At 42.4% G+C, this 25,988-nt stretch overlaps 1 protein-coding gene across 5 annotated transcripts in view; it reads left to right on the forward strand.

Annotated features, from left to right (window-relative positions):
- The window catches only part of TTC7A (tetratricopeptide repeat domain 7A), a gene marked incomplete at its 5' end in the record, with an annotated part of 172,914 nt that overhangs the window by 118,021 nt on the left and 28,905 nt on the right, over nt 1-25,988 (forward strand). For 3 of the 5 annotated variants that reach the window (XM_080588231.1, XM_080588229.1, XM_080588233.1), the window contains 3 exons: nt 408-505; nt 6,325-6,459; nt 17,598-17,800. In XM_080588231.1, coding sequence (XP_080444357.1) covers nt 408-505; nt 6,325-6,459; nt 17,598-17,800 — 436 coding nt within the window. Of the gene's footprint in view, nt 1-407; nt 506-6,324; nt 6,460-8,278; nt 9,075-16,047; nt 17,568-17,597; nt 17,801-25,988 lie in introns of those variants that run through there. The other 2 variants (XM_080588230.1, XM_080588232.1) reach the window with 2 other exon arrangements.

Consider the following 25,988-nt stretch of genomic DNA (forward strand, 5'->3'; position numbering starts at 1 on the left):
GGATTATCACAGCAGACCTGTGAATAAATCCTACAGAAAAAAGCAAGGGATGTTGGTTCTTTTTTTTTTTGGGGGGGGGGGGGGGGGGGGGGGAGGGTGTTGATGGTTGTCCTTCTCTGGTCTGGCGTTCTAGCTGGCAACATGTTCCTCATCCAGTGGTTGACAAAGACCCCAGCGCTCAAATAAACTGATAGTGGCACGCACACTGGAGCTCTTGCTGGGCACAGTGTCTCTGAGAGCCCAGGTTTGTCATCCGTTGCTGGATGGAGGTGTTACAATGACACCTTCAAGAAGCACCTAAAATTTTCAGTTCCAGAGACGGTCAGATGAGATTATTGCCTGCTTCGTGGAAAACGTTGTCTCCCTGCTGAAAGGTGGCTAGATAACATGTTTTTGTTTCTTTACAGTGGCTCTGAGAAAGGAAGTAGTGTGACCGAAACACCAGTGATCAAAAAGCATAACGGACTGCATCTCACGCTCCCGGATGCTCATGATACTGATTCTGGTGAGGAAACAAGATCTGTGCTTTCCCATCCTAAATACATGCTTTCGTGAGAGCGGAATGTTTTATTGTCTTGTGTGGAGGTTGCTGGGCTGGGGGACAGGAGATTCAGATCTGTCTCTGGGGCCTCTCTGTGTTGCAGAGTGTGCTGCTGTGGTTTGCCCGTACCTCAGCTTCCCCGTGTGTAAAGCTGAGATGGGTTCCTGCTTTCTTCTACAGAGCACTCTGAGACAAGCCTGAAAGGTATTAGATGGGAGTTCACCATATTTCTGAAATAACTGACTAGTTCAGTCCAGTTTATTTTTCTTCTTTTCCTTTTCCCTCTCTTTTTTTTCCTCCAAACTTTAATCCTTTTTGGACAAAATTTAATCCTTTTAGATCAAGCCAGCTAATACTATCGTCTGGGAAAGCCGAGTGTTAGTGTCAGTTGTTACTGGACTCTGTTTTGGTCTGGGATTTGTACGTAAACCTTGTGATGCGTTATTCAATGGTTAATACACATTCACAGTAATGGATATAGTCAGATGGAAATAACTGAGACATCAAAGCTAATCTTGGCAAAAAGGAGAAAGAAGACTTCCAGAGAGTGCTGCTGACTTGTGATTTTATCACAAGTCTCATGATACTTGCTGTTTCCTTTAAAGCCCTAACTCTCAAAATCAGATGATTATGTGAGAAACTTGCCTTTTTATTTTATTTTTTAGGGAACAACTTTCTACCCTTGTGTATATAGAGAAACACTTGGGGAAAAAAAAAAAAGGACCTCACAGACTCAGAAACTGAAAACAAAAAATCATATAAAGGTATAAGAGCTTACTTTTAAAAACATTACATTTTAAACAAGTCTCGTGCTTTCAGGACAGGGAATTAGTGATCGTTCAAGTCTTGAATGTTTAGACTTGGTAAAACTGAAGTCACATGCTCAGCACATATAGCTGAAGAGAATGGCAAGTTCGTATGTATTAAGTACGTGGCTTGTATTGAATTATATTCGTTTAACCTCCATTTGCACCCATCAGTGGTTAAAAAGCACTGCAAGGTTAGGTTTTGAGCATACAAACACTCAAGCATCGAAATATTATTCAGCATGTCTGCTCTTATTTTTGTTCACATTGTTAAGCCTTCAGGATCTGTATTTATGACATTGTAATCTTACTGATTCTATATGCATATATTTATGTAGTTCTTAATCTGTTTATTCCATTTCCCTTTTATTACTCTTTGTTGAGATAAGTTTCTCTGTTTTGTATAGGACCTTTTTCTTATTGCTTGTATGAGTCTGTATTCTGTAGTCTTTGGATTACTTAAAGAGAACCTAAATTCATAATAGATGAAGAGAATATACTAAATGTATAGATATGTTCTGTTTGGCATATTAAAAGTGATCTGGAAATGGGAGCAAATATGAAAGCTTCCTTGTGATGAAAAATCATTTGGGATAGTCATCACTTGGAGGTAATTGTGAAGGTTTGCAAAAGTGTCCTCTATGATACCTGATGCTGGGCAGTAAAATCAGCTTTTACGCCCTGTGTTGTCTCCTCTGCAGTCCTGCTGCGTAGGTTTTTCCAGCTCTTGTGCTTTCTGCTTGCTCCTCTGCTGCAGACCTGCAGCATCTTGTCTGGAGTCACAGCAAAGCTTGGACACATTTGGTCTCTGTGTAGAGTCCTCCTAAAAAGCACCTGGGTTGGGTACCAGTCCCAGCTTGCTCTTATCCCAATTTCAGCAGCTGACGTGCAGTGGAGCATAGTTCAGCAGAAAGTGCAGTGTGCTGTGCTGCTGCTTGCCAGAAGGAGAAAATTAGTGTGAAATACAAGCATTAAACAGTCTTTTCACACATACAAAGTGATTTACACCAAAGGGAGTTCGGTTTTAGCCAAGAAATGTACATCTCCTCTGCTTCAAGGATCTAGGTTTGCATGCCAACATGGTTACACCCACCGTGGAGGTAAGGATGCGGCTCGTACTGAAATTACACCGTCCACCTTAGTGCATGACTTGGTGCTGGCAGTTTCCAGCAAGGGCCTGTGGCTCAAAGCTGGATCCAGTTTCCATCGTGAGGACCCCGGGGAGCGAGCGTGCAGCGGCATCACCGTAGCGCACAGGCGCTCTGTGATCTCTGGGCTCGGCAGCGAAGGGGGGATTACTGCAGCTGGGTTTGACACTGGCCTCTCCCTCAGTCAGACCACAATGAGATTATTTGCTGTGCTAGAATTTTAGGTTTGCTGCCAGGAAGATGAATTCCTTTTTATTTTCTTCATCTTCTCCTAACTGAAGCAGTGTTCTTAGCTAAATTCACTGGTATCTGTCAGCTGCCTTGCTGTTTCATTCTTTTTGTGATTTAGTCTTATCTTATAATGCTCTTGCCTGAAGTGATTTAGGCTAGGGAATTCTGTGTTTCTTATAAACCTAGTAAATCTACAGAGTTGCATTGCTATTTTGATAGCAGATTTTTCATAGATGTAAAATATTAAACTTGGTCCTTCTTGGTCTTATAACACTGCTAGCACAATACTTTAAAATTATTTAGATATATTTTTGTACGGCTTGTCTGTGGAGCTCATCATGACAAAATCATTTTGTTATTTTTATGATTTCTTTCCAAAATGTGTAGAGGGCTTTACTGTAAAATGCAAAGTTTATATTCTATCTAGTGGAGCTATTAAAAAGAGAAAGAGACTGCACTAAAATAACAAATGGATGTGATATCTTCATATGCCAAGATTTGCATGTATTTTGAGGCTTGACATTAAAGTTCTGTGAGACAGGTTTTGTGGATTTTTTTAGCATATAGACATCTACAATCCTTTAGAAGGAGGTATTTTGTAATGAGACATTCAGAGACATTTTTTAATGTCGCTGGCAGTTTTTTTGCCGGCTCCCCCCTCCGCCCTGAGGTCAGAGTGGTGTCAGCATGATGCATGCCCACCTCCCCTCTCGGGAGATGAACGCTGGCTCTGGCAGTGTTTCTTGGAGAAGCTGCTGCCCTCGGCCCACCCCCAGCGTCACTGCCGCGCTCTCCTGGGGTTCAGGTCTGTGGCTGGGCTCCTTTCGGTCCAAAAGGGCGAGGCTGGCTAAGACCTGCTCTTAAAGTGCTTATTCAGGGCCTTCCTGTGAGCAGTTCAGCAGAGATGGGAAAGAATAGCAGCAGCAAACCGTAGGTGTGGGCTGGGATGGAGAGAGACTTCTCATCTAGATGCGTGTGGTGGGAGCAAGGAGCACGTCTGTGTCTGCGACCATGCAGGGGTGGGGAAGGATCGGCTGATGGCCGCGTGGTGTGCTCTGTTGCCTTGCTTAGGCTGAAATGGAAGAGAGAATAGCCATCAAAGGACTGCTACGTGAAAAGGGAACCCAAGCTACTTGGCAATTTACAGCAGAGGCTCTTTGCATTTAGCTGCCCAAGGCAGTAAATCCCTTAAGTAACTCGGGTTGCCTTTTCAAGGCTGTGCAGGTTGAAGCACACAGCAGTGGTCAGGATCCGTGTTGCATCGCAGGCTTTCTGCCCCGGCAGTAACGAAGAGGAGAGGAGCAGCTAACCTGTGCTTCCTCAAGTGCAACTTAGTTTACAGTGGTATTCTTTCAAAGCCTTCATTGCAAGGGAAGGGTGCTTTATTAGATCCTAAGTGGCCGTTCAGCCTCTCAGCAGCACATGAACCTCTCCAAAGGCACAGAATTGCCTTCCGGTGACACCATCCCCTTGGAATGACTTGCCAGGAAAAGAGGATTTCCCCCGAGCACTGAGGATGTAAATAAAACCTCCACCCGATGCAGGCAGAACAGCATTGCGTACAGGTACTGTCACAGACCGCTCTGGAAAGCCTTCCTGAAAGAGGGCAGTCTTGGCAGAGAAATGTAATGCTGAAAGTTGCTTTCAAAGCATACTAACGAGATCAGGAGCGCTAATTCAAGGATCTGGTTAGTCCCCAAAGCCCGTGCAGGTTTTTTTGCGTTTGCCCATCTAGGTCTGCTCTGACTTTGAAGTGCTCCTAACCAGCATCACTAATTATTCACGTGGTAATTTTCATAACTTGCAGAAAGTGCCAGCGCTTGGGGTGGCTGGGGATGAGCACCTGATGGTTTTTCCTGCGTTAAACAACCCCTGTCCGACTGAGAATGCCTGGGAGCTGTGTTTCAGTGAAATTTCTCCTTACTGGAGGGAGAGAGAGGCAGGAGTGGGCAGGGCAGGGGGAGGAATTCCAGGCAGTGAAAGAGACTGAAGATTGATCTGTTAAATAAACTGTTAAATGTAATAAATCCTCCATACAAAGCCGAATAGCTTTTACTGTAGCGTTAAAGCCATAATTACTGCATTACTGCACTGTCATCTCGCGGAGCACCAGATGAGGAGTGTCTTTGAAAATACGCAGGAATTTTAAAACCGCATCTAGGAAGAGCACATTTGCATTTTCCGAGGGAGCTGCGGGAGGCGCCTGCACTGAGCACTGCAGGGCTGTTTGGAAGTTCTGCTGCTGAAAACGAATGCCATCAGTTAGCAGTGAGATAATGGGACAAGTATTTCCATGGCAGTCTCAGGCTTTGGGTTGCGGCTGTGGCCTCTCCCTAGCCACGACAGTCCCAGAGGCAGGCAGCCTGGCCTCGGGTTAAGTAAAACCTACAGGCCGTGTTGTGCCCAGGCCGCACAGGTGTCTTTGCAGAGGGACACGGGGGGGACAGGAGCCTCCCGGTGCCTGGCAGAAGGCCGGGCTCTCCAGCTGGAGAAGCACAACGCCCCTTTCGGAAGAAAAACGCTTAGTGCATATGTCCTGTGACAGCTTTTCTGCCCTTCTGACTCTTCCCCTGCCCAGAGCCATCCATACTTCTCCGAGTCTGTCCCTAGGCTCTGGTGGTCCTTCAGGGGGCTGCTGTGAGAGAAAGGGGGATTTTAACTCCGGGATCCTGTGGCCTGCAAGGTCAGCCTGCAAGGGTAGGCAGAAGAGTAAAGCTAATCAGCACAAATGCTTCAGTCACAGCAGCTCTCTAGAGAAAGAGCTTATCAGCCTTAAAGTCCCATTAAACCTACGTATATTAAAATATTTATTTCCTAAAGCTTTACAAGGCCAGCTCTGAAATCCCATTTTGTAGCTTCCTGCTCTGTTGCAGTCCTCTTGGTAGCCCTCAGAGGCTGGCTCACCAGTGTAATCCTGCACGCCGCGCTTGAGGATGCGGCCTCTGTCCGTGCCTGCTTTCTGGGGGCAGCTTTTGATGTGATGTTTTGTTCCCAGAGATGTGGGCGCCAAATACTTTATTCTTGCGTAAATGTTACGGCGCATGCTAAAGGTTAATATAGTCGAAGCGCTGAGCTCTCTGCTCCCCAAGGTTAAATGAAAAACCATGCTGTCTCTAAACCAATAGGACAATATTGATGTCACGTGAAATCTGTGTGCTCTGTGAATGCTGCCGACCCACTCTGCAATGCTGTACGAAGGTTTTACATTAGCGGGCCGTGTTTTGTAATTGCGTGGTGACAATGGGCTCATAAAATAGGTTGCTAACAAGTATTCTTAGGAAATGTTTGATGGTAGAATTCTGCTTTTCAGACGAGCAAAATACCATTGCTTCCTTGATGAATCTGCTAAGCAGACCTTTATAAAATTACTGTCTCTTAATTCACTTGCTTGAGCTGCAGCCCATGGGTAATTTAGTCTTTTTTCAATAAATTAACCTTTTATAAAGCATATTTCTCCAGTTGGTCACACCAGGCTTCACTGTGGCTCTTACTGCACAAAACTGATGCAGTGGAGTGGAGAATCAGACCTTCCATCTAATGAACCAATATCCCAAGGAAGCATAAAATGTGTTGTTCTTCTTGTTTGTTTGGTCCACAGGATCACAGCGAGCCTCTTCCCTTGCTGCATCAAGACTGGAACAGGCCATGTCTGAAATAACTATGCAGAGCAGCACGATGAAGCAAGGACCTATGCAGCTGTGGACAGCTCTTGAACAAATCTGGCTTCAAGCTGGTAAGTCCTGACGGTTACAGAGACGGCCTGGAATTTCTTTTCTCCCCCAGTGGTGAATGAGATGACACAAGTATTAAGGGAGTAACTCAAATCAGGGCTGTCTCTACACCTTAAACCAGCAGTAAATCTGCCCATCTATCCCACCTGTTTTTTTGAAATACCACTTGATTAAATCTAACAAAATACAGGAGTAGTGTGATTTTTCAGCGCACCTCTATTTTTCCATAACACAGAAAACTTCAGTCATCATTAAAATGTTTTTAAATGAAGAGGGAAAACAGTTATTCATTAAGAAAGGTTATTTGATAGGAGTAATTATTTTCATTTTGCGCAAAATGAATGGGCAAAGAATCTATGAAATGGTATTTAGGCTGACAGTGTTCCAGTTTTTCTGAGTTTTCAGTGAAATGTATTAAACAAGAAAAAGTTCTCCACTCATTTTATCCTTGGATGCTTGAATCTCCCAGTGACTTGTAGGTTTTGCATGTCAGTTTGAGACACTCATGCAAAGATTGTGGCAGAGCACATAAAGGGAAAAGAGAACAGTGAGAAGAACTCTGCCCGGGGGCAACCTCCAAACTCATGAAAGGGTTTTATGTAGGGCATTTGTTGAGGAGCAGAGTTGCACAGCACATTCTGCCGTTTGCGTTCCAGTAACTTGGGACTGGCAAAACGAATTCTGACCCTGCAGTTTTGCTCTTAAGAGAAACAGCTTTTCTTCCACAATTGGTCCACGCTGTTGTGTACCTGCAATTACATTTGAATGCTGTGATTGCTTCTTAGATGTCTCTGTTACCATTTGCAACAAGAAGAAAAAAAAAGAAAAAAAAAGCCCACTAGAACCTTGCTGATAATTTTCTGTTCTGTACACAGGAGAACCTGTCAAATTCTCATTTACCTAATCTGTACAATTGACAATTCTCACATAAAACCTGACAATCTCACCCTACTTCTCAGTAAAGATTTTTTTAGCTGTTTTTGTGGGCCATTTTCTACCAATTTGACTTTAGTTCTGGTACAAAATACGTGACATTCTACTTGTTACAATTTGCCTAACTATTATAGAAGTTATCTTTTGGAATGCATCATCCTTTAAGTTAATCACATGAGTTCATTTATTTGCATATGTAAATTTCATTAATGTACTGTGGGCTTTAAAATCACCAGCAGGGTTTTGCTTTATTCAGTTTATGCTTCTGATTTAAGATTGCAGAGGAGGCTGCTGGGAAAACAAAAAAAAACACAGAGTTTATTGTGATGAGAAGTCAGGTGTCTGTTGTCCATCATCCTAGAGATAGCTCTAGGCAGTTTACATTTTTGCTGCTGTGTGAAAAGACAAAAGCAATAAAGACCTACTGCTTGCTGTGACCTAACTGTGAATTGCTACAATTATTTTTCAGTGTGCTTTTCTCAGAGGTGTTAATTCTTTTAGGCGGAAATTATTTTTATAACCTGTAAGTTTTCTGTCCTATTCTGTTTTTTTAATCTTTGTTTTATTTCATGTTTGCTTTTCACTCGACTTGAATCAGGATTGATGTTCTGAAAATACATATTGTGACTGCTTTGTGATTTCATTACTGAAGTCAGTTATTGTTATGGATGCAGCTTAATGGTCTTAGTAGTGGGCTTATTGACTTGAATAGTCCTACAGAGCATCATCACTGGCCCTCTGTCCCAGAATCTCCTATCTAGAAGGAGGGGAAAGCAGAAGTAGTTATAAGTTAATAACTTCCAAAATAGAAATATTTCATAAATAACCAAATAAACAGAAATCTGTGGTTAGAAATGGCCAAGATTGTCACGTGCTTTTGTGTTCCAGCTCACCCCCAAATTAACAGCTGTGGAAAGTAACAGACGACTAGCATTCCGTTCAGATGCCTGCATCCAGAGTCACTTCGTATTCATGAAAGAGCTGCATCGATGTGCTGTAGATTTCAATCAGGTTTAGCTGGGACTTGTCCTTTTTCAGTCAGTGACTCATCCTGTGACTCTTGGCAAGTTGCCTAACTTTTTCATACCTCAGTTTCCTATCTCTTAATGGAGGAAAATGTTTGTCTGCCTTTGGGAAAAGACTCACATATTGCTGTTTTTATTGTTATTAACACTTTAACCTTTTTTGCTTGACTCATAAATCTTTAGATAAAACCATTATAATTTCTAAACCTTGTCCTGCAGTAAATTTATAACAAAGCATCCATCTTTCGCAGACACTAGAAGCATGCAGCTGGCCGTGTCTCTGTGTGTGGGTGTGGATGTAGAGCGCCAGGCTGTGAACCTGTCAGGGATCCATTAGAGCCATTAGAGATCCCGTGCCTCTTCATATCCCAGGGCGTGAAAACTTAATGGTGCCAGCTGATTGATCGGGCAGAGCTCTCTGGGCTTACGTTGGAAAGAGGCGTACAAAGCAAACTATCCCACAGCTATGTGGGGCTGGTCTTACAGCCCTCCAGCAGCCAGCACGTAGGCTTGCAAGGGGACCGTTCGCGTGTGGTAGTCATCAGATGGTGCCAGCACAGGGGAATGGTTACAGCATCACCCTCCACCCACAGCTGCAACAGGAGTCCAGGGCTAACCTGCCTTGTGCACAAGTTCCTTGCTCCTAATGCATCCCATAATTAGTGCATGAGAACACATGTACTCCATTCACAGTGGCTGAAGGGAAGGCTGTGAACTCTCCCCAAATATTTAGTCTTGTGTGCTAAAGATAGTTATCTTGCGCTAAGAGGGCATAGACTTTTCAGCTGTAACTTCTGGGTTTGTGAACAGTGCAGTTATGTAGGAAAGACGATAAAGGAGCAGCTTTGGAAGTGCAGCTGCAAAGTCCACATGTGCTGTGTACATGGCTGCTGCTCCTCGGTTTTCCCTACAGCAGTGTCTGGTGAGCTTTGTCTTGGTGATCTGGCCAGCTAACTTTTTGTAGCTTCTGGTCAGCAGCCAAACAGCTGCTTGATGCATCTCTGTGGTCTCTAGAATGAGCCCTCTTGTCCTTTTTCACATCTCTACATAAAGCTGAACTGTCACTTTATCCTGTGGCCACCCTTCTGTAGTACCAGTGGGGAGGACAGTCATCTGCAGCAGGGAACTTAGCATGTTTCTTCAGCGGGCTTGCACATCTTGCTGTTCCCTGCAGGTAGTCACAATTAGCTTTGGAAGAGAAAGGGGTCTGTGGTTTCCAAAGACCAGAGAGGTTGTCCCTGCCCTGGAGCAGGCATGATTTGGGGAATACTGGGAGGCATGCTGTTTTCAAGTGGTCTACAGCAAAGACCTTGATTAATACAGCTTGTCTGGTCCCTCTTAAAAATAACCCAGCCCTCTGCATCTTCTTGAAATGTAATGGCTTTTTAAGAGGAGAGTCATTTCATTAGGTTTTTACATTAACAGACCTAAACGTTATTCTTGGCCCCAAATTTGAGAAGGAGCCGTTTGTCAGGGTCCTGCTGCAAGAAGCACTGGGGAAGGGTGCTGCAGTGCACATCTCTGCTGTGCACAGCTCCAGGAGAGGTGGTCTTCATGCGATCCCTATGTCCATTTTTTCTCTTTGTTCTGCTTTCCAATGACGGAGAACTTGAATCAACCTTGGGAGGAGAGAAGGAACTTTAATGGCATTCTTCTTCTACCTCTTCTTGCAGAAGGAGTTGCAAGGAGAATCCTAGAGATTCCTGGTGATTATCCAGCTTCTCCTACCAAGAGAAATGTCTGACCTAGAAGCTGTTTCTACTCCCTTTTTCCTTTTCAGAATCATGCCAGTAGTCCTCCGTTCTGTTTAGAAAACACAATCATGATGTTTGGCTAAGGAAAATATATTTGGAATGGTTCAAATTTATGACCAAAACTTACTTTCATTCTGCATTTTTACAAAATCACGTTTGACCTAGAGAGCAAAGTGTGTCAGTACTGAAAAGAAGTAGTTTTAAGCTCTTTCGGTAATGAGTGGTTTCTTATCTGAAGTATGCATGAGTATGTTTCCAGGCAGTAATAACTGTTGTATGCTCTATTTATGTGGAGTATTTTAGAATGCTGCAAGCCAGTTTTAATAAGAGTTTGAGTACTCCAGCTCCTGTTGCTATATTATTTTAAGCTTTACTTTTAACTACAATGTCCATTTTGTTTGTCTTTACTAGTACTTTATATCTGACAATTTAGCTTCTTGACTGGCCCAATACTTTACCAAATATGGCCACTCACAGCAAAGTAGGTCTGGTAATTTGATCTAAGATTGGCTAAATGCCTGCTAAGCACAGGCTGCAAACCTCACCAGGTAGACCTAAAGCTAATTTAAAGGAGCATTTAAAGAAAAATCACTCGAATGACTATTCCATATATTCACAGTGGGGCTGGAGAGGGCTACCTGCTGCCTGAGTAACATGCTACAAGTTTACCCTAGGAAAAAATATTCTAATGAACATGCCCTAAACAAGAAATGTAAAGAGAGCCAATGTAGCAGGGAACAGTGAGCTAATGGAAAAACATCTGTTCCCCCGAGTTATGTACAGCAGGAACATTTTTTTTTTCCCTTCACAAAACGCTTGTGATTTATTTATTTTATTCAGTATGGGCCAATTCCTGGGAAAAAAAAGCTGTGTTAGAGGAAGATGGGCTTTGTTCCACGAGAAAATGTCGTAGGGGCCAGTGGGCTGGGATCTGCAGCCCTGACTGGCCCGCGTCCGCACAGCCGCACACGGGCAGGGACGGAGCCCGGGGACAGCAAAGGGAGCAGCTCACCAACACAGCTTGCATTTGCAGGGTTTGCACGTACGTAATTAAATGCTCACCCCTCCCTAAGCTTTTAGCAATCCTAAGCCCCCCTCAAATTATTAGCTCTGATATTAAAGGTGTTTATCGTCAGGTTTGGGAGACATCTTTACTGACATTGCAGAATAGCTGGGGTCAGATACTCTCCCGTGGTGCAACACAGGCTGTTGAAGCAATTCTAATTTTATTTTCCTTGTGTTTTTTTTTTTAATAAAAAAGTGCTTTGAAATTTTAGAGCTCCCCACTTACTGCTTTTCTTTATTATTATTCTTGAGCCCCATAAGCACTGCTGATTTCTGTGGCTTTTATAGTGATACAGAGCAGTGGGAGAAACTGGAGCCTGGTGAGGGGGAGCAGGAGGGAGTGTTTTATCACAAAGCGGTTACCCAGGGGAATAAAGGTGTACTGCAACGATGGCTGTCCTGCAGCATTTGCTTGCTAGGAGGGATTAGGAACACTTCATGCTGGAGGTGGAAATGGTGAACTGAGCTGGTTTGGTCCCCTTTGAAATGTTACTGGTGCAGCTAAGAAGCCAGCCGGGGTTCTGCTAAGCCTCCTGGTTTGGCAAGCTCTGGCCTTGTCTTTTCTGGTGCAGCCTAAAAATGGCCAAATTCCCCACTTCTCCTCAATCAGATGTCCTCAGGGGGCTTCTAGGTTTTCATCTACGCTATCCAGGTTGGTTTCATTTATTTTCTATTAACAATGAATTTAAGAAGTCAAAAGCATTCTTGGCTTCCTATCAAGACTGGGCATTTGGACTGCTTCCCCCATTCCTGAGGCTTCTGGATATTTCTCACTGCTGGAGCAGGATGTCAAGCTTTGTGGACTGATAATCCATTGGCACAGGTGGTCTTCAAAGCACACATGCCATTTCTCAAAATCTGGGCCATGCAAATGTGCACGTATGTGAACAGGCACTTCTAAGGAAGCAGGCAGCAGCTAGCAGTGCTCTTTGCTGAGCATTCTCTGGCTCCTTATCCGGTGGATGGAGAGGAACCTGTTGCACTGCCAGTGGTGCCCAGAGAATGACAGAGGGTACCAACCACTAGCATTTCTCAGCTGCTAGTACCATTTGGGCGAGTAATAAAGCATGCTTGGGCCTGAAAAAAGCAGCAGGATGTTTATCTATACAAGGGACAGAATATAGGAATTTATGCTTGACCAGGCTGGAATATGAAGGCTTCTTTGACTATAGCCAGTAATAAGTGTTTTAAGAGAGGGTAAAAAAAAAAAAAAAAAAGTTGCCCTTCCAACAGAAGCATTTTTGAAGCATTTTTATGCCACCCTTCTCAGTAGCGCCCTTACTGCCTAAAACGATGGTCTGCTGCTCCTCCCAACTCTCCCAGGTGGGAGAGAGCTGTTTTGTCACCAGTGAGCAGGGTCCCGCTTCATGTAAAGGAACCAGCTATCTTGTGACAGGCTTTATTGTATTTTAGATAACTTCTTGACTGCATGCATTAGTATAAAGAGTAGCTTGTGGAAGTTCTGTGTCACCTCCGGAGATGTTCACTCTACTTCTGCATTTGTAAATAAAGAAGCTCAGTTGCCATTTCAGCCTTTGGGAGACCTGAAGCTCAGAAATTGAAAGTGGGTCCCTGGGCTCCAGTTAGCTACCAGTTTGCTTGCAAAGACAGCCTTTAAGAACGCATCTACTGCCTCATTCAGAAGAGTAAGTGATTGAGCTCACGTGGACGGGAACATGTAGCAGGTTTTCTTCATTTCTGTGCTGAAGGTTTGCATCAAATGAAGCGATAACAGTTGAGATACAGCTTGAACGATCTTCCATCTTATTTGCCGGCAAATTGTCAAACAACTGCATGCACGGTTGTGTCATAATAAGGGAGGGTGACTAAACGTCATCTGAGAGAAAGGCAAGACAGAGGGAGAACCCTTTGTCATGGTAATAGCTCTGTGTTCGCTGATCAAAGAGCTGTCTCGGAGGAGTGGGTCTTTCCAGCTGGCTGAGGGCTGCTGCAGTAACAAGTATTAATAGCTTCTGAAAGCAGATGAGCTCTGTGGAACAGAAAACACCTCTCTAGACATCCTCTCAGGCAGTTTCACCTTCGTCAAGTGTAAAGGGCTGCCTCCCAGTGTGCCATCCTGCTGGTCAGCTGGCTACATGGCGTTGGCCACGTCACCACACGCTAGCATTTCTGGGGTGGGTAAGAGCAGGTGATGTGGCTGACACAGAACAGAGTAATGTGGAGCAGTCTGCTTGTGGGAGTTCAGTGCCGCGTCTTGGATAACATTGATTTGCAAGGAATGAGATTTTAACTCTTGGGTGCTTCACGTTGCAGAAATACATTTCAAATCCATTTATTTTTTTTTGGCTAGAATTACAGTTGGTGCTGCCTCTGTGGTGACAAGTACAATCACTCTTGACACTGCTTTGAAACACTTAAGAAAAAGAGAATAGTCAATGTTCAAGGTGATGGCAGACAACTCTGTTCCTTATACTAGCGTTGTGATGCAGGCATGACTAGATTGCACTGTTGTTGCTTCTCAGATGGGCTCCTTTACAGAGCTCTGTCAAATAATTTATCCTGGAGACAAAAGAGAAAAAAAAAAAAAAGAGGCTGACTACAGGAGACCCAGCTTTTGTCAGCCTTCTGGAAGTGCTCTTGCTCTGTACGTTTGCTACTGGTCTTTGGTGAGTGAGTAGATGATATGCTTCTGGCAATTCTCACTTGATTAAGGATCTTCACTGTAGATGAGCTTAAATGCTAGCAGAAACAGCTGGGAGAACTAGAAGCTCATGTTAGGAGCTGATTATACATCTGAGTGGAGATGTGGGCTGCTCGCAGGGACTGGGACCAGCATTAAGACCGGTGTATCACTTCGAAGTCTAGTTGAATGTGAAGACAAAGGAGGCTAAAGCCACAAGAGAAGACTCTTCTTGTTCAGAAGAACAGCAGAGAAGGGTGGACAATACTATGAGAGAGCACAAATGGAAGCGTAAGGTAAATCTGGGAAAGAAAGGAATAACGCTAGGCTGGGCCTTGGAGTCAATTGGATAGCTGCTCATGGTCTCAGTGGGTGTAGGCTCAAGCTTCAAGATGAGGATGAAAGGAGACAGCTCACGATGCATCCTGCCTGTGTGCATCCACGCAGTGTGATCTGTCTTTGTCTGTATTTATAAGCAAAAATGATCAAATATTCCCTGATCATCTGCACTCAGTTTCTAGCATTACTCCAGAGAGGCTAATAGAGGAAGTAGTGCATCCAGGATGATCATCTCTTGGCTCTGTAGCATTCAGAGAATTGTTGGTGATACTTAGCTCAAAACAGAATGGGAACTCGTTTAAGCTTTTATGAAGATGGTGTTAAGCAAGAGATGGCAAGGAAGCCTGCAAACATTGCCTTTGGATTCAAAGCTGCAAAGAATGCCAGCACCAAGAACGATCTAGTCCAACAGCTGGAGATTCATAAATGGCTTTCCTGAAGCACCAAGCCTTTCACAGTGTAGGAATCACAGATGCTGCTGTATACCTGATTCACCCTGAGGAGTTGCTGTCTGCTTTGGAGTGGCATTGGGTGCCACGTCTCTATGACAGAACTTCCTTGTGAGGGCTGCTAGTTTGGTCAGGTTTGTATGTACAGCATGATTAGGTGATACCAGGAGAGATCCTAAATAATCCAGCGGACAGGAAACTGCTAACCCAGGTAATGCAGAGGCAGGCATTTCAGTACTTTCAGTACTGTTGAGGAGGTGGGAGTATTACCATGATCAATTTAATGAATCCTTGTTTTTTGTCTTTGACTTTTGCCTCTAGCTGAGTTTTTATTCCATGTTATGTAAGTGTATCTTGTTCATCTGTAAATAAACTGAGTATGCAATAGAAGTAAAAAATGAGTTTAAAGAAAACCCATTTTAATGCAGGCTTAAACGATTTCCCTTAATGTCTATTTTTAGCTGGGTGGGTGCACTCCTTCCCTTCTGTAACCCAAAGGCACCTCTCTCATTCTCTTTTTATGCAAATTAGGCCTCCCACACCATTAAATCATTTTTTATTGACTATTGAGCCTGCAAAGAAATGGACTGAACTTTAATATGGTACATTACCGTACCATAAAATACAATTTGTAGATCTTATTTAGATTCTGTGTTGCTGCACTTCCTCTAAATAATTGTTATTACTGAAGAAGATTTACAGGCACCGTTGAAAGAAAGAATAAGTACTCTCCATTTTCTATGCATTGAATCACAGGCTGTGCATGATTTCACATCTAAACCCCCTTGCTCCTGATGCTTTTTTGAAATGAAACAGGTCACGTTATGCTGTTAGTTGCTATTAGAGTTTTTAATACAGCAGTATCCAGAACTTCTGCTGACTTCAAATAGCGCCGGGATTTCACCCCCTTCTTTTTGTGCTGCTAGGGTTGTGCTAACTTTGCAAACCGCAGTGTCCTCAGGCTGTGAATCGTCACTTTGCACATCCCCATCCTCATCACTACCACATGCACAACATCAGCTGCTGCGCAGCACTTGGCAGGAAAATGCTCTGTTCCTTGGGAAGCACAAGAAAAATGCTGTCCTCCCACAAACTTTTGAATAAGGCTGTGCACATACTCAGCTTGTCAAGTTGCATGGCCTTGCTTTCTGTTATTAGATGGCTGCACCCTCGTGGAGTCGAGGGAAAGGAGGCAAGCTGAGATTTTATAAAGATTAACCAGACAGAAATGTATATGAGTCATTTTTAAAGAGTATAGCTCTTACTGAGGAACTGTTTTGCTCGAGTTGGCAGCCTTAGAGAATGACATTTATCTGTAGCACAAACTAGGAATGGCTAAGAAATAGTCGAGCTTATTATCGATGATGTCTCACCCTTCTTCCAGAAGGAGCGCTTCAGATCTGGAGGGCCATGATGCCGTGTCCGTGCACAGTCACCGTTAGTGTGCCAGCGGGAGAGCTGTCTGTGGTCCCAGTCTCACGTCGGACGGGCCAAGGAGGACCCTTCCCATGGCCTGGCAGGACAGTCGCTGAGATGCTCTCCTGCTCCCCTCTCACCCAGAAAGCTCCGTGTCAGCATGCCAAGTCCCCGGAGTCATCTGGCCCTCCCGGCATTTTGAAACTGGCGGAGTTTCAAAGCTATACGAGAGGCCTAATTTTTCAGGCTGATTTCCCCCCCTCGCAGAGACTTCCTGAGAACACTTCACTACCTTTAAAAGTCAGGGCGCTTAAGATTGGGCCTAAATTCAGAATTGTTTATCTGACTCTGGAGCCTGAACATTTTGAACTGGGCTATTGAACTGTCAATATTTACTGCATTTACTGCATTGCCACATCAGTTTAAATAAAAATAAACAGAGACAAACATTGAGCTTTTGCAGTGATGATGTATAGAACACAAATAGGTTAAGAACCAAAGAGCAATGGCTGCTGTGCAAAGAGTTATTTTATCTACATACATGTGTATACATCATATACATACATATGTATATATATAAACAATTTCCCTTTTCAGTTGTGTGTGTCAGTGAAAATGGAGCATCACTTCTTAAGCCTTCTCCCAGGATTTAATGCATAATAAATCCTAAGAAATGTTAAAGTTTAACAATGAGATACGTTATGAAATTTGTTTAACATGAAAAATGATTTGATTAACAAACAAATTGACAGTCAAGCACATCAGTGTGCCTTTTACTTTTTTTTTTTATTTGTAAGAAAACCACTGGGATAGTTGCTGAGAGTTGAAGGAAGCAGATGACTGAGCAGTCTCTTCCAAGAGCTCTGTTTTCTTTTTCTGTAGAGTATGTGTGAGGAGATAAATTTGTGAATACAAAATATAAGTAAGTCTCTGTGATATAAGCCTTTGATTTTAATGGAGACTCTGAAAACTTAAGAGACAGCTATCTCATAAACTAGACAAGTAAGCAGAGAAAAACACTTTTAATCATTTTTTAAAATATGGAAATACTCTCTTAAAGAAGTTATTTAATGTCCAGCTTGGTCAGATGTATCCTATTACTCTGACATGTTTAAACTAATCAGTAGACAGTGATGGCTTATTCTGTCCTTTTTTTTCCCAGATTATTTGGAAACACATACAATGGCTCCAAGTGGCTACCAGCCCTGCTTCCGTAGGGCTCAGTACAGCACATGTTTACATCCTGATTGAGGAAGCACTCTGGTATATCCTTAAGGCTATCCTGTGTCAACACCTGATGAGGTCCATCTATGTCTGTATAGAGCCTTTAATGTATCAGAATATCCATTCAATGACTTGCTTCTGATAGTAAACGTTAACCACAGTAGTAAGCACTGTGCAGGATCATGGCCTCGTGCTTTAATATGTTTAAGGGAGATGTTATGCAATTAGTGTGAAGAAAGGTATCTGAATTATTTCAGCTGATGGTAGGGTGTTTTTGTGCTTTTTTTTTTTCAGCTGAACTCTTCATGGAGCAACACCATCTCAAAGAAGCAGGCTTTTGTATCCAGGAGGCAGCTAGTCTTTTCCCCACATCTCATGCTGTACTGTACATGCGTGGGAGGCTTGCAGAGATGAAAGGCAATTTGGAGGAGGCTAAGCAATTGTATGATGAGGCACTCACAGTGAATCCAGCTGGAGTCGAAATTATGCACAGCCTGGTGAGTTTGCAGGGGCTCAGCTTCATTATAGTATTTATGTTGCTGATTAACTGTAATAAGAGGGGAGAGGGTTCGTGCTTGCTCTGGATGCCATTGTCTTCCTAATCCTGCAAGCAAGTGACTGTTCCAAGAATAAATTGGGTAGCTCGAACCTCTATTTTAAGACTGGATTGAATGTTTTTAACTAATTAGGACTTGTGTCAAAAGTAAATATTTTAATTGACAAATGCTTGATAGTTTTGGAAGTCGGTTCTGTGCTTTATTGTCTTTGCTGCTTTTCCTACTAACTGTTACGCATTTTAAATAAGCAGTGCACTGATGTTTGGAAGATTTGAACTAAGTATCTATAGAATATAGATAAATACAGTGTTTGCAAATCTTGCATTGAAATCTTGTGTCTAATCAAATGAAGACAAACTATGAGTTTCTGATAAAACTATTTTCTTAAGCCGCTGCTTCACTCCAACCTTTTTGTAGGGGCAGTAACTCCACATTTGTTTACTTCTGTTTTGTTGTTGTTGTTTTGTTTTGTTTTTTAACATTCCTATATGGGAAATATTCTTTCTATTGCACCATCCCCAGAACAAACCTTTTTACAGACTCAGGGCCAATAGCCTTCAAATTGTTGTTGTTGTTATCATTTATTATTATTATTATTATTATTATTACACAACGAGCTTCGTGGAGGCCCAAAACCCACCTCTCTTATGAAATCAGGACTTCTAATCATACTTCTTCAATGATGTATCTTATTAATCATAGCCCTTACTGGTTCTCTCTGGGATTTTTAGAAGACTTTCTTGAACAGTTTAATTTTTACAGGAATTCAGTGACTGCTTTAAGTCTTTGCTAGCAGATTTATATTCCCTAGCATAAATTCGGGCCTGATTAGGGTTGCAGGCAGCCCTAAAACTGACAGGGTATCAACGCACAGGAGGACAAATGTACAGTGAAGTGATGATTGAGACCAAATCGTAGAACCTACAGGCAAGAGATGAGAGAGTTATAATAATGAAGGTTCAGTGCAAAGCCAGCAGATGAATAGCTCGTGCATATGTCAGGAGTTGGGCAAAAAACAGCTGTGCATATACCAGACTTGTATGCTTAATGGGGCAATAATATTACTTTGTTGTGATCCAGCCTTTACAAAATCTGTGAAGACAGGATGATGTGCTTTGTTCAGTTAGTATCATGACTTCAGACAAGTCACCAGTATCAGAGAAACCATCAAGTTAGTTGCCAACATGATACAAATAGCTTTCATTTTTGTCTTATTTTATGGGCAAAGCCACATACTGTGTCTTCCCATTTCACTTGCTTGCAATTTTCTGAAACTATAGTCATTTGGAATAAAATTTTCTGAGATGCACATCTGCTCTGGCCCAGTTTACTTTGGAAAATGTCACCCAACATGGCTTAACTGTTTCTGAAAATGAGGCTAAGGAAAATACTTTAGAGGTTTCAGTGACACCTTCTTTATTGTGCTTTAATGTCCCCAGGTTTTGTCAGGAGAGAGTGGTTTTTGTAACTTATTAATGTGCTTTTTACCATCCCTAAGAAAATCCCTGAGGTTGTCCAAGTTACAGTCTTCAGAACCACGTTCTGTATATGCTTATTAGATATGTATTTCTGAAACCTCTAAAGAGTCTGTGAATGCTCATTCCCCTCAATCCTCTGTAAGCTTCAGGGAGTAAAATCAAGGAAGAGGCAGAGAAGTCAGTGAGATGAAGAGTTTAAGGAACAGCAACTGATTCTGTGAGCAAGTTAATTAAAAAGACATACTCAAAAGAGACTAAGAGAAATAAAGATAGAAAAGAAGATACAATGAGGTAAGTAAAACTGGATGAAGCTGGACAGGCAAGAAGAATGAGACTGGGTTAAGAAACCAGGCTGAGATGCGTGGTTTGAAGGGTGGGCATGTTGGAAAGGATGAATCAGAAGGGGTTGGTGTTATGAGAGGCACATAGAAACATGAACTGGTGAGAGTACTTCTACTGCATAGCCTTTGGTCTGCTTAAAATCCTGAATCTTTCCATTCTGGTGCCGGCAAATATCAGTGAAAATCACTTGCTTAAGTGTGTGCCTCATCTCCTTTAGCTTGGCTCTGCTGGCAGCCAATGGTTTACACCTGCTAGCAAGATAGCAAAGGTCTGGTCTATCCCTGCTGATATGAAGCATGGCAGTAGCTCTAGGATGCCACATAATGGCATTCCTTTCTGTGCTTTTCCAAAAGCTAGGAAATTGCACATAGCAAGTTCAAAACATCTGATGAGCACTACAGAAAAGCCTGTAAAGAAATTAATCATTCTGCCTTCAGAATAGAGCTTGAATAATGTGCAGTAAACAAGGCTTTTATGGCTATGCATCAAATAGAAAGGGCAAAAATAAAATATTGAGTGGCTGCTAGCTAAGTGAATTTGTCTTGTGTACTGAATGAGACAGTGTCCCTGTGGAGAACTTAGGCTGGGTTTAGGTGATTGAAGCCACAGTGTAGCAAGTGGCAAATTCTGCATCTCTTTGAGGCCATCAAAAGAAGACTGGATCCTTTCTGATACGTATGCATTATCAAAATGCTAGCCATACTGTTGATAAAGGTACAGGTTCTTGAGCACAGTTTGTTCTGTCCCCTACTTGAGGGAAATACACATCTTGTGTTATGCAAGAAACCAAACTAGATTATCAGCTAGCTCCAAGTAGCTTGAAACTATGCAAGACATTAAATTCACACATGCAGTTTTGGTGCTGGTCTCCCCCAAAATACGAGCACTTAGTTTTCCCTCTGTAATAATACTGTTGTGGGCGTGTAATAATTTAGGGAACGAGGGTCTGGTAATGAGAACTACTGTCTGACTTAGTGCAATTGCCATCCAACTGACCTAGTCCACTTTAAGGGAAAACTCTGCTGTAGACAGTGCTGGCTCTCCCTGGTGTAGCAGCATCAATTAGCAAAGTAGTCAAGCCTCTTCCCCTGGGCTCTCAGAACTAGGCTGTCAGGGCTATATTTGGAAAGCTCCAACTTGAGGAGCATTACTGGCTCCAAATGAAGGGCACGGACCTAGCAATGAACACGTCCAGCGGGTGTCAATAACTTTTACACAGGGTAGGGTCACCACCATAGTAAACACAAGCTCTTCCTCCGCACAGCTGAAAACAGATGTGTTTTACTGTGACTGGAGGGTGTTTACAATAGCTGTCAAATGTGTGTGCTTTCTGTATAAAGCTCACTGCTTAGACCCTTAGAAACTGTACATGCTACAGGACCACAGTTCTCTGTAGGAAGTAAGACTTGCTAGGCCCTTTTTTTCCCACATTTTTCCTCGTTCTGTCTCACACATTTCAATCTTCCCTCCCTTTGATAAAACAGTCCTGTTCTTGTCCAAATAAAGCTCTTCCTGGGGCCTTCCTTGCAAAGACGTGTTTTAGTTAAGGGAAGAAGAAAGTCATGTATTTAAAAGGGAAGGAAGTGGGCACCCTCATCTCCGTCACTATGTCAGATTTAATGAAAACAACAAAAAATACCCCTGAAACAAAGAAAAAAGTAATTTTCTTGACTCATACTTGAGTCTTACAGATTGCAGTGAAAGATTGTAATGATTCCTCAATTCTCTTGAAGGCTGGGGCAAGGATGATAAGGTTGTTATCAGAAAGCCGTACAGCTGTCTTCAGTGCCTGACCCCTATGCCTGACGGTGAAATAAAGTGAAATATATATTGTTTTTTTAATATATATTGTTTTTCATTTGGTGAATTTTTGTCAAGGTTAAAATGGAAAGCAGTCTTTACAATGTATTTTGGTGTTCTATTATGACCACATTAATAGGTGGAAAATACAATGTAGTGAACAGTTTAATTCTCTGCACGGTCCAGTCAAACAGAACATGACTTTTCAGGTAACACCAGTTGTGCTAAACATGAGTTCTGCTTGTTCTTAAGGAGACTGTCAACTGTACCACAGAATTTAAGATTAGCAGCCACACAGAAGGGCTTTACAGTTATAACGTGCCTTCCAACTGACTTTGGAAATATATGCTTCCCACTCACCTGAATGCAAGTCAGCTAAGACGGGCTGACAAATTGACTGTAGGCTGCTCTGCGACCTTTGTTTCCTGAGATGAGCGTAGATTTTGGCCTTTCCTCAGGCAGGCCTGGTTTCTTTCTGGAGAAGGTCCTATAGTGAATGGAGTTTGGGGAGGTATCAGCCACCTAACGGTGTTGCAGAATTGTTGAGGTTGGAAGGGACTTCTGGAGGTCCTCCGGTCCACATCCAGCACCACGTCTAGCTGGGTTTTAAGTATGTCCAAGGAGGAAGACTTCAGAGAACATACTAAACGTAATACTGACATTGCTGTACTGGGTTAGACCAAAGGTCCATCTAACCCACCTCTTCAACAGCAGCTATAAGGAAGCTCCTTGGAAAGAATGAGAGCAAGGCAAGTGTGTATACTTCCTAACGTTATGACTTGGGACTTCCTGAAGTAGATGTAGGTTTTACTTGTCTAGTAAGTCACAGTGCCTTTCTCCTTCGTGAACTTGTCTCCTCTGGAGCCCGTGTTAGCTTTCAGACTCACCATATCCCTCAGCAAGGCGACTCGCAGGTCTGCTTTCTGCTGTATAACTTTGTATATAAATTCAGTATGTTCCCAATGCTGCTCATCGTAGACGCACCAATGCATTTCGTGTTCCTTTGGAAGACATAGTACACCATTGTTTGTTATTCATCCCCCTTCCCATTAATGATTTTATAGGTAACTAGCATAGAACCAGTTTCATTCCTTTCATTATTGCTGTTGCCTCTCTCTGAGCTTTCTACGCTTCTTTTTAAGAAGAGAAAACCAAAGGAAATAATGTGGTTAGGTTTAATATTTAGCTTAGCTTCAAAGACAGTGCTACAGAATCAGTGTTTTAAAAAAAAAAAAAAAAACACCTTACTGTCCTATGGTGGTCTTCTCATGTAAATTACTACCTATACAAATACAGTGGTCTATTCCAAATGTTTTGTATTACCCCTGTCTCGTTACCACAGCTCTTTTTCCATCTTCTTGTGCCTGTAGGGGCTAGGCTTTTTTTCTGAAAGGTCAGAAGCTCTAATGAATGGATTGTGATTTATGATAGCAATGAGCAGTGTAACAGTGTTATCTTGGGTCCTTGCAGAACTGGCGTCCCAGTCTGTGAATACAACATCACCAGCAAGCGTGCAGTTCTAGTCTTTGATATGCATTTTTCATTCTGCATGCCAAAGACATCCTTTTAGCTGATGGAACACAAATTTCTCTCTGCTGGTAATGCTAGAAGCTGAAGAGTTTGACTAAGAACAAGTTTTTGTGTAGATTGTGGTCCTTTTGTATAAGATAAGTGCCTTGCTTTTGGTTAGAACCTTCTAAAAATTATCCAGTGCTTTGTTTAAATCTTCTACTCTTCTTAATTGTTCAGTTGGATGCAAGAGCAGAATAATAAAAAAAAAAAAAAAAAAAAACCTTTACAAAGAGACTTGGACTGTTTAATTTGGCCTTCATTGTGTACTTAGGATGCAATTTCATGTTCATTTTAGTAGACGAGTCAACCTATTGTCTCCAGACTCACATTTGGTAGCATCAGGATAATTTGAAGACTACAGTTTGCACTGATTAGAACATGGAAATGAATTATTTCTGTTCATTTATTTCATTTTACCTCACAGTATGGTGCATGCATCCTTGTTTTCAAAGGCATCCATTCACATAATAAAAACATGGCTTGATTGCTTAATATTTTTAAGGATGACATGCGTTACTTCCTTGGGGATTCGTTTCATGCTGGCATGAAGTAATCATATAAATCATGAGGAGGATTCTCGGCAAGGCTAAATTATCATAGCTTTATCATACCAAGGTCTGTATGTCTCATAAGGTAGCCAGGGCACTAATTAAAAGCATTTTTACCTTGAAAGCTGAAGTTAGAATGCTTTCTGTGCTTAAATGTGGGAACAGAAGAGTATAGTTTTCACATTAATGCAGTTACTTATCATCTAAGGAGCTGCTTTATGTCCACCCTTTATCTAGTTTGTTTGCTGTTTTGCAGATAAGTATGTCATGGTCTGTTCCCATTTTCTAGTGACATTTCTTGCTCAGGTTTTTTGTATTTGTGTACAGAGAATTGAACATCACAATTAAAACGCATCCCTCTGCAGTTAGGACAACTCTGCATTTGTCCTAATTGTAATTAGGTGGATAATTGTGTCTAGAGACAGAATGAATGACCCATTTAATGTGTTCTGGAGACAGTTCCTTCTAGCTGCATTTCATGCCACCCTGCTCTTGTTCTGGCACAGATGATAAGCAGAGTTAGAGCCCAGGTAGTTTCAATTAAGTGGACAGGTGTACTACTTTCGTGATAAATTCTGAGAATAGTTTTCATTATCACAGCTTCTACATTTACAAATATTCAAAGGGAATCTGTGAGAAATTGCTGTCATAAGAATTTGAATTTCAGCAGATAATGACTGCAAAATGAATGTCAAACTGTTCTTTGAGATACAAAAATGTCGAAGCTTTCCTAGTTAAATTATTTTTTGTTAAACCTTTGAATCCGTGGACTCATTTTATGTTCTTGAGCAATGCATTTCCAAGTTGTAAGTGCATCGCAACATTTTTAACTTTAAATGTGTTTTTTGCTTATGTGTGTCATGCTTTTTATCAAAACTCTTCAGGCCAGGTCTTTGCTACCGTTACACGGCAGGGTGGGTCCTTCCTCTTCCAGACAGCAGAGAAGTGCAACTCCTTCATTTCCCATTGAAGGCAATTCACAGAGCAGGGCTGGGGAGGAGGTGGAGCCCTGGCACTCGCATCCCCTGCACGGCCGGCTCCAGCTCCGCTGCAGTGTCAGCTGTGACTGTGTGTCATGCTTCCCTCTAAACCTCCGTAAAACAGGGATGAAACTACTAATCTACTTCATCTGGGGTTCGCGGAGCTTAATTAATATCTGTGCATACTTTCAGATGACAAGCGCGAGATGACAAGCACAAGATCTTATTTTTTCTAATTATGTGTCTTGAATCCTGTGGTGTTCTATTCACTTGGGCTTTTAGACCGCAAATTGTTTTGGGCACAGTACTGCAACTGTTCAGCCCAAACGATGTGCTTTACTGCTCTGAGTACCCTCGTGTCCCTAAATGTAAGTAGTGATGAAAACATTATTGCAGTGGGAGTGGGATTTAGAAGGCAGATCTGTGAACTACTTCTTCCTCTCCCAAGGATTTGTTTTCATTAGAGGAGTCTGCCTTGCCTGTAGGTTGTGAGTTCCCCTCCGTTGTATTGATAAATTGTTATAGCCGTGCTCTGAAGGACAGAGTAAACAGGAGCAAATGTGAATCTGAAGACTTTCTAGCACAGCCCTCTTCTCTTCCTGGGGATAAGATATGACAACGCCTGCAAAAAATAGCTTTTTGCGGGGGGAGGGAGGGAGGGTGCTTCCTTTCTGCTCTGACAGTGAGTGTATCCTTCTGCTCTGCAGATTCAGTGCAAGCAGAACATCGTTGTGCCAGCACAGTTCTGCAGTTTCCCCTGGTGAGAAGAGTTTTGGATTTTTAAGGAGAGAGATGACAGACCTAAAGGTAGAAAAAGCATTAAGAGTAGACAGTCATTACAAGTCTTTCCAAAAATGGAGCAACCTTGAACAAAGTGCTTTTTTTTTTTTTCTTTTTAATTAAGTAAGTAATAGTGACAATCAACGGGAGATTCTAGCAACCCAAAGGAAGACCAGTGACGTCTTCGGTGATGCAGCTTGGAGAGCTACAGTCTGGGACTCTCTTAGGTCTACCTAATATGGAGTGTATGAGAAAACACTGGAAGGGTGCATTAAGAAACTGTTTGCTAAGACCTAGTCTCCAGCAGGATATTTTTGGACCACTCTGCCAGTACAAAACATTCAAACAGTTTGGCCCACCCCATAAGTATTCCCTAGAAATACTAGGGGATGTGGGGGTGCTGTTACCAAGTTTTCTCACAGTCTTCTTTCTGTTCAGCACTGCAGTTCTCCAGTGCATGTGAGAACAAGTGAATGGTGATATATAGGTGTGTAAGAGGAAAGGGGGGGAGAAGGAATTGTAAGGGTGTAGAAGAGGCTGCAAAAAGCACAGGGCTGCTTACTTTGAAACACCAAGGTAAAGCATAGACCACAGACAATTAAAATCACTTATCCATTGTTTGCTGGCC

This window comes from Anser brachyrhynchus (genome assembly GCF_964034855.1).
Source record: "Anser brachyrhynchus genome assembly, chromosome: 3".
In the NCBI taxonomy this organism is placed as follows: Eukaryota; Metazoa; Chordata; class Aves; order Anseriformes; family Anatidae; genus Anser; species Anser brachyrhynchus.